This window comes from Protopterus annectens, chromosome 1.part0 (genome assembly GCF_019279795.1).
Source record: "Protopterus annectens isolate FY-2018-M chromosome 1.part0, PAN1.0, whole genome shotgun sequence".
Taxonomy (NCBI): domain Eukaryota; kingdom Metazoa; phylum Chordata; order Ceratodontiformes; family Protopteridae; genus Protopterus; species Protopterus annectens.
The window spans coordinates 1,084,462,066-1,084,477,690 of record NC_056725.1 but is presented as its reverse complement, the minus strand read 5'-3'; the positions used below and the strand labels follow the sequence as shown (position 1 = coordinate 1,084,477,690).

Sequence of the window (15,625 nt, the reverse complement as noted above, 5' to 3'; positions counted from 1 at the left end):
TGATATAGGTTAGAGAGTGATCACTGAGGTCATCAGGGAAGGTCCCACCTTTATACATATGGGGATGACTATTGATAAGTATCCAGTCTAAGATGCTTTCTTTTTTATTTTACTGATCCTAGTGGGGGAGGATATAATTTCTGTAAACCCATATAGATGTATATGAGTGTATGGGGATTCTAAGGAGTATGAGTTCCAGTCTATATTGAAATCTCCAAGCACAATGGTTTCCTGGGGGTAGGTGTTGGTTAACCAGTGAAGTATGTCTTCTAGGATGTAGTGTTATTGCCTGGAGGAATATAGGTCTTTAAGGAAAAATGAGCCGAACAGAAGAAGGCGCTCCTATACACAAACCACTTTATTCACGATAATCCAGAAAGAACAGTCTTGAAGTGTGCAGAATACACATACACTTTTCGTCGCTTTAGGTTGCAGCAACTTCCTCAGAAGACAAAATACTGTTATTAATGGTGTGTTTAAATAGTAAATGTAAAAACAATTATAGACTCATTAATTGGTTAATTAATTACACCCAGTTTTCGTCACTATTAGTCAAGTAAATTTAAAAACCAAGGCAATTCCTAAGCTCTAAGAAAAAGGCATTATTAAAACAACATTTAAAAACACTTTGAAAACAAAAAGTGCATAAATTTTGCATAAATTTTGTCTTTACGCCAAACTAATAAGGGGAACCAATTACTTCAAGCTTTTACAGTGGAAATAATACATAAAAACATAAAAAGCAAACAAAGGAGAAACAAAGGGTTAATTATTCCAATATTTGCATTTTTAAAATACTACTAAAAAACTGGCTTAAAGTTACTTCGGATAATTACACTCTAAGCCAGTCATACCAGAATAAGTACAACTTAATGTTAAAATCACCTATATTTAAGTATTGTATTATCAGGTAGTGCAACAGTTTTATCATTAAAATGAGTAGTTTTGTTAAAATATTAAAATATAAATATATTTAATAAAAGTATCAAATGTAGTCCTCATCAAACCACACTAATAAACAATATAATAAATATATGCACCTATAAGTATATAAATATATAAATATAAAAAGTAAGTGTAATAAATATAATAAAAATAATAAAAATATGTATATAAATGTAAATAAATTGAAATGTTATAATAAATATCTCTCATAGATAGCTATACTAATGTATATATGAAAATCATTAGTGTATCATTGGTGTAATACTAGAATGTAGTACCATATTAATACATCATAACATTGATCTACTACTATAAATGCAGTATTCATATCAATTATTATCTATTATATTTCAAACGTATTTAATTTAATTTATATATAATTAATGCATAATAAATATACTCACTATTGTATATGTTAGTGTGTTGATGTTACCTTTCCAAATTTTTTAGTCTTAAGATACATTTGATGGATGACATCTCATTGATACCAGGGGGTTGGTTGGCATTTGTTGTAAGTTGCCAAATTAATTCTTTCCGTTCAAGTTTTAGTGGTTCATAGGGGCACCTAGGATCAAGTGTTACTTGGTCAATGTTCTTAAATTTAAAAGAATGGCCTTCGTTAAGGTGGCAGTGTCTGGCCAAGGCATTATCCAATTTAATTCTATTAATACTGTAAATGTGTTCATATATTCTCTCATGTAGTCTCCTATCTGTTTTCCCTATGTAGAAGGCTGCACACTTTTCGCACTTTGCCATGTAAACCACTTGGCGACTACTGCAATTAAATTTTTCTCTTATTCTGTAGGTTTGATTCCTTACTTTAAAAGTGTTGCCTTCTTCAATAAATTTACAATAATTACACATATTACATTTAAACATGCCTCCATTAGGTTTAAAATTAGACTTCTTACACTGTAAAATTTCCTTAAAATTCTGGCTTCTCCTATAAACTAATTTAGGTTTATCTGGTAATAAATCTCTAAAGCTACTGTCCGAAACCAAGAGATGCCAATTCTTATTTAAAATATTTTTAATATCAAATGCATCCAGATTAAAACAAGTAATAAAACTGTAAGTAAGTCTTGCTTCTTTCCTTACCATTTGAACTGACTTTAATAGTGAAGAAAACTGGGTGTAATTAATTAACCAATTAATGAGTCTATAATTGTTTTTACATTTACTATTTAAACACACCATTAATAACAGTATTTTGTCTTCTGAGGAAGTTGCTGCAACCTAAAGCGATGAAAAGTGTATGTGTATTCTGCACACTTCAAGACTGTTCTTTCTGGATTATCGTGAATAAAGTGGTTTGTGTATAGGAGCGCCTTCTTCTGTTCGGCTCATTTTTCTTTAGTTTGGATTTTGGTGAATATAGGTCTTTAGCCAGCCCACAAGATAGCTAGAGCCTTAGCTTGCAAGGTAAGAAGTTTTGCTTACAATGTAACAACTTTCGGGAATGTTTAGTTTCTTTTAGTACATATTCTTTCAGTTAGCCAATTTTAAGGGTAAGTATTAGATTTAAGGGACTTTAGGGACTGACTGGCAGTGCTTTAGACCCAGTTCATCAAGCTTTTAAGTGAAAAACTAGATAGAGAGTAACCTTGCCATTCTTTTGGTATGTAGGGACAAGCAGAGGATTTTCTTTTATTTTTTACTTGCACAGGGTTCGTCTATCATAGTGCACCTTTCAGGGAGGGAGCAGTAGAAAACGGACTGTACCTTGTAAAGGATATAACTGTTAGTACTTTTCCAGACTAACTCCAGCCTTTAACCCTATCAGACACCTATACAGTCACCTTACCCTGCAACAATTGTACCTTTAACATATATTACACTTTTGAACATTTAAACACATTTTATAACACATGCGCTCACTAGATGGAGCCTGTAAGCAATAAACAGTACATTCACTCACGGGCATTTACCTGAACAGAGCATTTGAACAGTTAGTTGCATCAGGAGTGCTCTCTTTTTTGGATTTTTCACACTGGAAATATTACATCTCCCTACCTACCCTCCAACCTCCATTACCCCTTGTGTATTCCTCGCTCTATAGGAACTGGATCCCGAGAGTCTGTGGACATGCCACTAAAGTGTACCAGTGCTCCCTGTCCCCCACACATGATAAGTCAAAGTCATTACCAGTTAACCCCCCTAATAGCCACTTGGATATTGCTCCCTGGGTAGCATTTTACTCTACCTTCTAACTCTCCTACTATGATTTCTCTCTTTACCCCTTGATTCTCAGCCCCTCCTCCCAGGCTTCACACCTCTAGTATGATTCCAATATGATCTTTCTCACGCTGAATCTTTTGTTTACTGCATATATACTTATAGCTATATTTATGTCTATATCTTTATCAATATCTATTTCTATATCTACACATACACACACACACACACACACACACACACACACACACACACACACGCACACACGCACACATGCACACACGCACACACGCACACACACACACACACACACACACACACACACACGACACAGACACATGCACACACACACACACACACACACAACACACACACACACACACGCACACACACGCACACACACACACACACACACACACACACACACACACACACACACACACACACACACACAGATATAACTAGGGTGCGATGAAAGGAGCACCTGCCCCAGGCATAAGATTTTTTCATATTACAATCAATCCATTTTTTCCAATGTTGACAGCTTAACATCATTAAAATAGAAAATTTAAAATTTTGTGTTTTTAGTGTGGTGTTAAGTGCATTGTGTGTGTGTTTGAAGTAATTAGTTAAGCTGCTTGTGTTGTTTGTTTTTTTGTTGGACACACACACACACACACAAGCACACACTCACACACGCACACACACACACACACACACACACACACACACACACACACACACACATATGAAACATTAAATTCGTAGCACAGTGCAGCTTTTTCAGATTGAGTGGCTTTTATTTTCATAATTTACACATATAATGCGATTGTTCACATGCATAATATTTCACAAACTGAAAATTTATTTTACATGTTTTAAACTTAATAACTTAACACTGAATATATACAGCCTAAACAGATTTACGTAAGTTTTTTGTTCACCCATGCTTAGTAGACTCATCCAAGAACTAACCCATGACATTATTAATGTATAATTCTTCTACCCTCCAAAACAGATATCTTAAACATAAGCATGAAGTATACAGTTTAAACATATATAATCTATATTTATCCAAAACAAAAGGCATTCATCTCCTGAGTTTTTATTTATAAAATATAACTCTGTGATGTAAAAATGAATAAGCTAACATTGAAATTGTCAATACTTTTTACATGTGTCTTTTGAAATCCTCCATGGGCTTAGAGCTCAATCTAGCATTTGTATGATGTTTTCTGCTAAACTTCTATGTACCTGCACCCACTTTACTTCTTCATTATACCATTTCCTTCAGCGTCCCTATTCCTTCATCTTCTGAGACTGTTCTTTGCCACAGTGTATTAATATCCCTCATTGTTCTAACACTAAGACCATATGCCTTCCTCTCTAATATGTTATTAGTATGTCTTCCCTATCACTTGATTAGTTATACCAGACAGTCTATAGCCCCTCTCGTGCTCTAAGTATAATTTCACTGGAGCCATGTATACTTCTTGCTGAAATCCTCAACATACTTCAACTTCACACACTTCATTACCTGATTGCCTTCCAGGCAGCCAGTCTCAGGACCCGCTCAAACTCGCTCATTTGATAGCAGCACCTCTTCTCAACTTTGTGTGTGTCCCTGTGTTTAGACCACAGTTTGGCTGTCTACCCCATGTGCCTTGCAACTTGTAGATCCAAACATCACTTTTCTTGACAAGTTCAGTGTCCTAATCCTGTACAAATGTAGGTGTTCCCCTACCATTTGTTTCATCACTTCTGTTCTCCAAAAGTTGTACTTTAGGAGCTGTTTTCCAGGTCATCTAATTTTAAACTCACTTTATCTAACCTGGACATTATCTATAGCATTTTACGTTCTTGCCTACCTACTTTTTTTGTAAACCCATCAAATTTTGGTTGTTTTTCAATTAACTCAATTTCCACTTTTATATAGCACTCTGGCTTACATCAGTTGCAGTGTCATCTGGTTTCTCTAATCTATAACTTTAATATTATATCTGCTCTTTTGGTTAGCCATTTTGCTCTCCTTCCCCTTGCACTACTACAACACATAAAATAATTAAATAATGTTTAATTTTATTTTCTTCTTATACTCTCACCCTGTACCTAACTAGCCCAGCTTCTTGGGATCCTCATATACTGCTTACATTGTTCGTCCTACCATGTGTACTGTTGCCTCAACACCCTTTTCTGTTTTCCAGTTTTCCTTCTTTCTGTCCTCTAAGTGCTCAGTGCCCCAGCTGATTAGTTGTTTCACTCGTAACCAGAATTATAGCAGATCATGAAATGTTTAGCCCTCTTTCAGTCTACACTTCCTTTCTCTTACTGCCACACAAATCAGTCACCTGCATTTTGCCCCTTTCTTCCTTTTGCCATATATAATTAGTCTTCTCCTATTAGACTCCTTCCCCACTGCTAAGATACCCCCATATTCCCTGTTGTATTTTACACAACAGCTGCTCATGCTTAGAGTCATGATTTCATTGCCTATCACCCTGCCCAATTTTTAACCTGGGTCGAAATGCCTTCCTTGCACTGACCCCTTCCCCAATAACATTTTATACAGCTTTAAATTTGGCACAAAATGTTTAGCTGCAATTTGGAGAAAGCTGAATGCAACAAAATCCAGTCACAGTGTCCTGCTGAACCATAATGGCTAAAGCATTATGCAGTGGCAAATCTCATTTAAAAAGAGCCAATGCAACCTGTAATAGCATCACTATTCCCTGGAGCACATTACAAATGTACTCATGGACTTCAGTACTTGTTGCTTGTCAGAATGTTTCTAATATTTTTTGTCTGCAGGCACAATACAATGCCTTTGTCCACACCTGTTCTGATCTTGCATGCATACTTTGTCAGACTAGCAGTTTCTTCAATAATCTACATTATTTATGTATAACTTGTACATCTCCATCAGGAAGCAGTTAATAGTCAAACACAAAACTCTTCCCTAGCTTTGAAGTGATCCGACTCTAATCCTCAGAATCGGTGTGTTGGGAACAGCAGTGCTCTCAAGTTGCAGGTGTTACTGTCTTGATGCAATTTCAAAAGGGGCAATTAGCACTGTGGCAGGACCCAAAGGCTTGGTTTTATCGTCAAACTCTTTCTCATAATGAAAAATATAAGCCATCTCTACAAAGTTATCTTCAGCACCTAGTAACAAATGGTACAAGTGTGTTGTCTAAGCCACATGTGTTGTCTAAGCCACATGTCCCAGATGTGTCAATGCAAGGTCTGAAAGCATACAGAGAGCTGCCCATTGACTGAAAATGATTGAACTCATTATTAGAGTTAAATCTGCATCAGAAAAGCTTAAATTATGTTATTCCTCAGCTCCTTAAGACTAAATTTGTTTCTATGACACAATGACATGTTACGGTGTCATCATTTTGGTAAAAAACATAACAGCATGTTTCATTTGGTTGTTACTGACTGAATATAGAAAACTGACTTCCACCATTCATTCCACTGAATCTATGACTAAGCATGTAACTATGAACTCAAACTAAGTTGTGTTCTTTTTATCGAAAATTAGGTTCCTTTATACATGATGCTGTTTTACTGTTGATTTATATAAACAGGTGAAAAAATAGAGTATTGCAAGAAACTATCATGTGTGCAGCCCTGTAAGAAAAAGGAAATTTTAAAACAGAGCAAGATGAAATAATATTAGATTAAGGTGCATAGGTCCTTCAGATTACAGCATGCATTGTATCTTCTTATTAGCTAAAACAAAAGCCCAAAACAGCAATAAACTGTCTTTCGTCTTTTCCCGGTTATGGGTTGCCACAGTGGAACTCCGTTCCGCTAATGATTGACAGTGAATATTTATGGTGTTGAGTTGCCAGCCCAGCGCCCAGCCTTCAAGGAAGGCACACCCACACATGCACGCACCTACCTGCATGTCTTTAAGTTCATTGAAAGCCCAAAACAGCAATAGTGAAATAAAAGAAATTGCTATTTCATTAGAGAGGGTGTCACAGACCTGAACATTCAAAATTTAATCTGCATAAAAAAGAATCAGGCTGTACTAATAGCTACAAGGTAAATAAGTGAAAAGTAATAAGTAAACTTTATGCTTTGGCAGAAATTAATTTGTTCAATTTTTGTCTTTTTTACTTCTTAGTTATGAAAATTATTTGTTCTTCTCTTCTCTTCTAGGCCCACTGGGAAGGCCTTACAGGTCGGATAGCTTTCAACAAAACTAATGGCTTAAGAACAGATTTTGATTTAGATGTGATCAGCCTCAAGGAAGAAGGACTTGAAAAGGTATTTCATATTTTCATAATGTTTCTTTACTGGAAAAACATTTCTGTTTCCTTTTCCCATGCTGATAGAGCTCTATTATTTATACCATGTGACATAATCAAATTGCACCGAGTTTGTATTCACATTTGCAGTGTTATGAATAATTTACAGTTTAATAAATAACCCCATAAGAACCCTTAGGTTTATGATGGCTGAATTAAAGAGCTGACATGCAATTATGAAGTACAGGTAAAAACATTCCTTACGGCTACTTAAGTATGTTGTTTTCTGCAATGAGTTTATACCGGCACACAGCTAAACACTGCAAACTGCAAAGATGAGATCCAGAAACTCATTTGCATTGTAATTAGAAAATAATTTATTTGCCACAATACACAATATGTTTCTCATCGAAATTCACCAAGTGTTTTTCTCCTTGCATAGCACAGGATAGTAACTTGTTGTTTTCTTTGCCAAGTAACCAAGCTACTATGCAGTAATTTAAGAATCTGTCATTAAATACATAGCAGGGTTTTACAGACAATGGAATTCCTAACAACGGTTTAACCTGTTCACATTACATTGGTGTGCAAGTAATTATAGGCAGTATATTAGAAAGAAGCATTTCAATTTCTAAAGAGTATGTCAGTATATGCTGTTTATTCACCACTTTGTCCTGAATTCATTTTGTTTTTCTTTGCTAGTGGATTTAGGTTTCAGGTTTTATTAAAGACATACCACTCCAATGATTATTACTTAGGCTGCAGGTTTTATTAAAGACATACCACTGCAACAATTATTTTTTAGGCTGTTGCTTACTAGACATATTCTGTTCACCAGCTTTTGCTTGTCATACATGCATCTTTAATATTCATGATAAAATGTAGTTTAGAACAGGAAAAAAATATTAAAGTACACTTACAAATCTTCAAAAATGTGTTATTTTAAGAAAAAATGAAAGAATACAGAACTAGAACAGAGGTACAACTGGCTTTATAGTTAATCTTCTTTGTACTTATGTCCATTTACTGTATATTTTGCTTTTCATGATATAGTGATGTATGATACATACTGTGTGTGTGCATGTGTGTATCTGTATCTATGCCTATACATATATAGGCGTGTGTGTGTGTGTGTGTGTGTGTGTGTGTGTGTGTGTGTGTGTGTGTGTGTGTGTATGTGTGCATGCGCATGCGCATATCTATATCTATATCTATATCTATATCTATATCTATATCTATATCTGTGCACAATGACAGAGCAAGACAAGCACACCTGTACACATGTGCATATGCTCAGACACACATAGGAAACTGAGACATACAGGCACAAAAACACGTGCATATATGCATATGCAAACATGCACAATACTAGTCTCCCACTCAGTAGAAGATTTCTTCATGTATATCCAACATTACAATTACAAGATAACAGTTCACATCTGTGGTTTATTTTAGGGTTTAGCCCCACCCCTCTCATGTCAGTGCTGTAACCCCACCTGTCATTGTTTATTATAATTATTTCTAGTTATTGCAATCAACCCTGATGTCAGCATTACTCAGAGAAAAGGCACATCCTGTTTTTGCACACATATGAAAAAGAGGCAAGTGTATTTCCATAGTGCTCTACCTGTATTTATTTCATTTTAACATCTGTGTTTTGAGAGAAGGTTAAATATACTATGCAATAACTGTGACTACATAGTTAAGAGATTTAGATTTGAAAGCATATTTATACAATCCACTTTCGCTTCTAAATTGTCGACTGTCAAGAATCACAAGGGAAAATTGAATTATATTGCGCTCAAAGAGAAAAAAATAATTTTATGCAAATAGAAGAGTTTTAGTGAAGTGAACAAACTCAGTGATTGGAAAACATATATTCAGTGGGACACAAGTAGTTGTTACTTTTGTGGTTTGTAATCTTGTTTTAGGAATGGTTAAAATTTGCATAACTGATGTGTTAGTATTCAAGCGAAAGACATTGACTACATTTTTTGTATTTTTTTCCTGTAGTAAGGAACACACTACTGCAGATGCTGAGATTAAGTCCCAAACTTGGTTAACACAAAGTAACATGTATTTATATAGAATGCTTCAGATCCCTCATCACCAGAGAATCCCAATGAGAGTTAGGGCTCGATTTCACAAGGTTTAAAAATGAATACATAAAAAGACCAGAATGCTGTAAAGTTGGAAGTATTGCAGACCAGACAGACTGAGTAATAAAAGCAAAATTCACAAAACCTAAAAGGATACTCCCACTGGGGAAACATCACCATCAACATACCCCTTAGAAATATATGTAACCTAAGAGAGGGGAAAGTAAACACATTTTCTGTGTGGAAATATATGTCGAGCACGATTAAAGTTCTCAGAAATGTACAAGCGTGTCCTGAATATTATGACAAGGTATGACACAAACCCCACAAAAGATCATGTACTATGAAATCAGAACTGACTAGCATTAAAAAATGGTGCATCCAAGAATAATTGTAAGGGAGTACACTCTGATGCACATGGTCAGTGCAAAAGCTGGTTGATAGGAAATATGAAAGGTGTTGCAAGGGGAAGCATGGGGTATCTTTATTTTAGTAAAGTGAGGCTCCACGTTTTAGTTTTTGAGCTGCGATGAGGAGGAAATGCAAAGGAAAATATTGGATTCATATACACATCTGCTGAGAAGGAAACAGCAATAAATGTGCTGAACAAATACAACAAACAGAGGTGGGCATGACACGTATGGCTGGGAAACAAGAAAAGTGAACATGCAGATATAAGATGGACACTGTCAAGGAAAATATGACAAACTAGGATAAGATGCAACACAGAGGAAGAGAATATAGTCATTCACTATGCTTGGGTACAATAACTGAAGTATATGAATTCTGAAACATGCTGTTATGTTTCACCATGGTACAACTAGAATGTATGCACAGCAGCAACTTAAGTACAAATACCGAAGGGATTGGTCAACCACATGTGGGATGAGAGCTGTAAACAACAAAAAACTACAGGGGAAAGGTAACTGCAACTAAGAATAGGAAACATAACCAAAGAATGTAAATGAAGGCTTCCAGGAGTACTAATTGCTGAGATTCCACTACGAAATGCTGACTTTCTAAAAGCTGATGCTTCAACCGAGTGAGAGAAAGAAAATGCCTAAAAATGAAGATGATAAAAAATGATTTTTTTCTTGTTTTTTGCAGGAGGATAAGCCCCCCCCCCCCCAAACTTATACATATTCCAGGCTGAAGTCTCACTTCCTCAATGAGGGGAGAAATCCCCCTTGGAATCATCACTGGCACACAATTAGAAATCACTCTGGCAATAGTTTCCTATGAAGAAAAGTGTTTGGCCCTATACTATTCATCTTTTTTTTTTCTGCAAGCTACTGATGTTCAAGGAATTACGTCCATGATATTGTGTAAGGAAGCCGATTGCTTACATATGAAGTGCACACAGTACAAGGATGCTGTAAGCACAGGGCAGAATGCTATCTGTGTCTAAGTTTTTTATTTGCATTTGTTTTCTGAGACAAAGCATTGATTTCAACAGACACTTTTCAGACTCAGCCTGGCAGTGGTGTCTGGTTAAATGACTTGCTCAGAGTCAGACAGTTAGACAGTAGAAGCTGAGGGAATCAAACCTTGCACCACTAGACCACAGGAAACAGCTCCTTAAACCTTTAAGCCAACTGCCAGCCAACTTTCAAGCTCCATATGAACATACACTGTGGAATGTAATGCAGATGTGTAATGGTGCATTGTATACATATTACAGAGGTGATCAAACCAACAATATCTTAAGGCAGGTGCATGTATGCAGTCCCTTTTCTTTAATGCTATCAGTCATAGTACACAGATATGTGAATATGTATATGTATATGTCTTTTTGTATGTATATCTATATGTATATGTGTATGTATATGTCTTGCACCGTATGGTTCTCTGATTAATTTGAATTGTGTTGAACAGGCAGATATTGCAATACCCCCTCCACAGCAACAGGCATCCCAGCATGTATAGTCAATCCAAAGTAGTAAGGAGAAAGGTTGGCTAGCCAGCTGGTAACAACACAGACTCCATTGTTCTGCATTAGGATGTACTTAAGTGAACTGCTCTCATGTTTACTTGGGCTAGATGTTTACTGCAATACCTCTTGCAGTGCTGGGTCAGCTGTGACATACAATATACTTTACAGTGTGATGGTGATCTCACTAAGATTATGTGTCACCAACCCAGCACAAGTACCCTCTCCTGCACTGCACACCTCCTAATGAAGATCAGCCATAGCAACAATGGAGGCAGCAAGTTTGCTCACATCGAGTGAGAGCTGGTTGAAGGTACAAAGACCTTGATCATGATGATGAAGAACTTTGAAACTAAAAGTGTGAATTAAGAGGTTTATACTTAGTCTCAGGTGACTGTATCCCACTTTCTCTGAAATACAGTCACACTGGAGTTAGTATATACAAGTATTATGTGAAAATGTGTGTACCCTGCTATGTTAAAAGATGTAACATGAAAAGTCCTCTGCAAAAACACTTGAAAATCAGTTTTATGACTTCAAAATGTGATTTATTTATTTGTTTATTTATTTATTTTTGTATAACACTTCTGTTTTCTCAGGCTTTCATACTCACACTACTAGCAGGCTGTACAGTTCTGATACAGAGCAATGGCAACCATTCCTTCCAGATCTACATCAAGGAAGGTGACTCCTCTGGTGATTCACTGATCTCCAGTCTACAGGCCCTTCCTCTCCTTAGGTTAAATTTCTGTTGTGATGGTTCTATTGCAGCACATGCATCAAGGTCAAAGCCTCCTTACCTTCACAGTTACTTTTTCATATAAAATAAACATATGTTCAAATAAACAATAAAAACAGTCTCATATACAGTAATCCATTGGCATTTCATAAATAAAAGAAGCATTCACATATAACACATAGACACAGTTTGGGTCCCTACCAGCTGAATGAGTTTTCAGAAACTTAAACTACATATGGTCAAGACCATAAGATCGAGTTTTTGGAAACTCAAAGCTTTTGAATGGAGATTGCGGTACAGACAGGATTGGGAAATTTACCCTTCTTACTGTAGTGCAATCTCGGAGTTGGTATATATAATTTGCAGGGGGCGGGGGGTGGGTGGAGGGAGGCACATAAAAAGGTAGATTTGTGCGTGTGTGTGTGTGTTTGAAAAATGTAAAAAGGTAGAGTTTTATTTTTTTGTTTTTCTTTTTGCTGTTCAAGTTTTTGGTAATGCAATTTTATGGTCTCTTCGATTTTTTTTCGAGTTTCTGAAAAGTCGATCATCTGATATAGACTCCAAAGTTTGGCTGTTATAATTCACAGAGTAGTATGGTACTGAATATATGTTAACAGTAATCCTCATATTTACAGTCACTGCAGTACCAGGAAACACACACACACACACACACACACACACACACACACACACACACACACACACACACACACACACACACACACACACACACACACACACACACACACACTCTTTCATTCACATACACACACCACTGCACATTCACAAACACACACCACTGCAACAACAACAATCCAGTTTTATAGAATATATCACGGCCTTGCAACATGCCTACACATCTTCATGAATGAAAAGGCAGACAATGTTATGTCTGTCTGAAAGGGATCTATGTACTGAGGCTTGATTTAATGGTCATGTATTGTTGTGAGGTATGTATATTGCAGACATACAGAAAATGTAATGCAGCAAAGTTATGGAAAAATGCTAACACATGTAAGAGCCAAACTTTCCTGCTTGCATTCGTATACAACTGTGAAAATCTAAATACACTTTTACCCACAACATACTAAAATGCACATCAGAATAATCTGTAAACAGTACAAATTCCACAGCCAGGAACTGCCCATTATAACCAATGTACTCCAAATTCAGTGCTACACCATATCAGATTGTAAACCTATGATGTAGATTGATGTCTTCACAGAAGCAGTGGGGATGGCTTCTGTGGAACCTGCTCTCCTCACATCCGCAGGTCATCTCTTTCCTTTTAAGGTCACTAAAATGGTAATATGCCTGTAAGCCACAATACTCAGTACCTGTCTGCCATTGGACTAATGTGGTCAGATCCTTCCAATCACTGGCATGATGAAATTAACTCTTCTGTGAGAAAAATGTGATCCTCATAGTGCCACACTATAGTCAAAATTATTGATATACTTTCACATAGTGCCACAGTAAAGAGAGTGTTATCAATATCCTCTTAGTGCCACAGTATGGGCAGTGTTATTAATATCCTCCTAGCACACAGTAAGGAGAGTGGTATCAATATCCTCCTATTGCCACAGCAAGGAGAATGTTATCAACATCCTTCTAGTGTCACAGTAAGGAGAGGGTTATCAATATTCACTTAGTGCTACAGTGAGGAGAGTCTTATCAATGTTCACATAGTGCCACAGTAAGGAGACTGTTATCAATATCCTCCTAGTGCCACAGTAAGGAGAGTGTTATTAATATCCTCACAATGCCACAGTAAGGAGAGTGTTATCAATATACTCCTAGTGTGATAGTAAGGAGAGTGCTATCAATATCCTCCTAGTGCACAGTAAAGAGAGTCTTATCAATATCCTCCTAGCACACAGTAAGGAGAGTCTTATCAATATCCTCCAAATGCCAAAGTAAGGAGAGTGGTATCAATATCCTCTTACTGCCACAGTAGAGAGAGAGAGGCATCAATATCCTTCTGTTGCCACAACAAGGAGAATGTTATAAACATCCTTCTAGTGGCACAGTAAGGAGAGTGGTATCAATATTTGCTTACTACACAGTGAGGAGAGTGTTATCAATGTCCTCATAGTGCCACTGTAAGGAGAGTGTTATCAATATCCTCATAGTGCCACAGTCAGAAGGGTCTCACAGAAACGGATAACTGGTGCCAGAGCCATGGCCTAAAGTTAAATGCCAAAAAATGCATAGTCATACCCTTTGGGGAAAAACAAGGTTACCCCTAGCTACCATATAGGTGGCAATCCACTGAGCACAGAAGAAGTTATCAGGGACCTGGGGACCCAGGTTGACAGTAGCCTGTCATTCAACACCCATGTAGCTAAAGTAGTTAGGAAGACCTTCTACATTGCCCACCTTATCATGAAGGGATTCACATCTAGATCAAGGGAGGTCATAGTCTCCCTATACTCATCACTCATCAGACCAATGATTGAGTACAATGCCCCATTCGGAATGTATCTGACCCGACACTTGCAGCAGCTGGAGAGGCCACAAAAGTTCCTCACCAAAAGGATAAAGGGTCTCAAAAATCTGTCCTATGCTGCCCGACTGAAAGAACTCCAGCTCTATTCAGTTGCTTACCGCTTGCTCAGAGGTGACCTGTGCCTGACATACAAGGCCATGTCAAACCCAGATTTGATGAATATGCTTCACCTCAAAAAATCTAGATCCGTCAGAGCCACAAGGGTGGGAGACTTAAACCTCGACACGGCTATTAATAGGACGTGCTGGAGGGATAGATTCATCACCCAAAGACTCCCTATGCTGTGGAACAAAATCCCGGTATATGTGAGGCAGAGCACCTCGCTGGCCTTGTTCAAGAGAAATCTTGACCAATGGATGGGAGATCGCAGATATACCCCAGGGATTACCTCAGTGTCACTGCTCGACAGAGGCACAGCAAAATAATGGTTATAGTTCCCCATACTAAAGGGGTGGCGTAAGCCACAAAACTATGGGCTAGGCTTGTAAATGCCCTCGGGCAGATAGCCTAGTATGAACCTATGAACCTATGAACCTATAAAGTAAGGAGAGTGGTATCAATGTCCTCCTAGTGCCATAGTAAGGAGATTGTTATCAATATCCTCACAGTGCCACAGTAAGCAGAGTGTTGTTAATGTCCTCATAGGCCACAGTAGGGAGAGTGTCATCAATATCCTCCTAGTGCCACAGTAAGTAAAGTGTTATCAATATCCTCCTAGTGCCAGACTAAGGAGAGTATTATCAATATCCTCACAGTGCCACAGTAATGAGAGTGTTATCAATGTCCTCACAGTGCCGCAGTAAGGAGACTGATATCAATATCCTCTTAGTACCACAGTAAGGAGAGTATTATCAATACAATCATGGTGCCACAGTAAGGAAAGTGTTATCAATATCCTTCTCCTGCCACAGTAAGGAAAGTGTTATCAATATCCTCCTAGTACCACAGTAAGGAGAGTGTTAATAATATCCA

General features: G+C 37.2%; 1 protein-coding gene across 2 annotated transcripts in view; it reads left to right on the top strand.

Annotated features, from left to right (window-relative positions):
• Positions 1 to 15,625, top strand: part of GRIK2 (glutamate ionotropic receptor kainate type subunit 2) — a 3,358,677-nt gene that overhangs the window by 1,901,722 nt on the left and 1,441,330 nt on the right. For both annotated transcript variants that reach the window (XM_044064973.1, XM_044064981.1), the window contains exon 9: positions 7,288 to 7,395. In XM_044064973.1, coding sequence (XP_043920908.1) covers positions 7,288 to 7,395 — 108 coding nt within the window. The remainder of the gene's footprint in view (positions 1 to 7,287; positions 7,396 to 15,625) is intronic.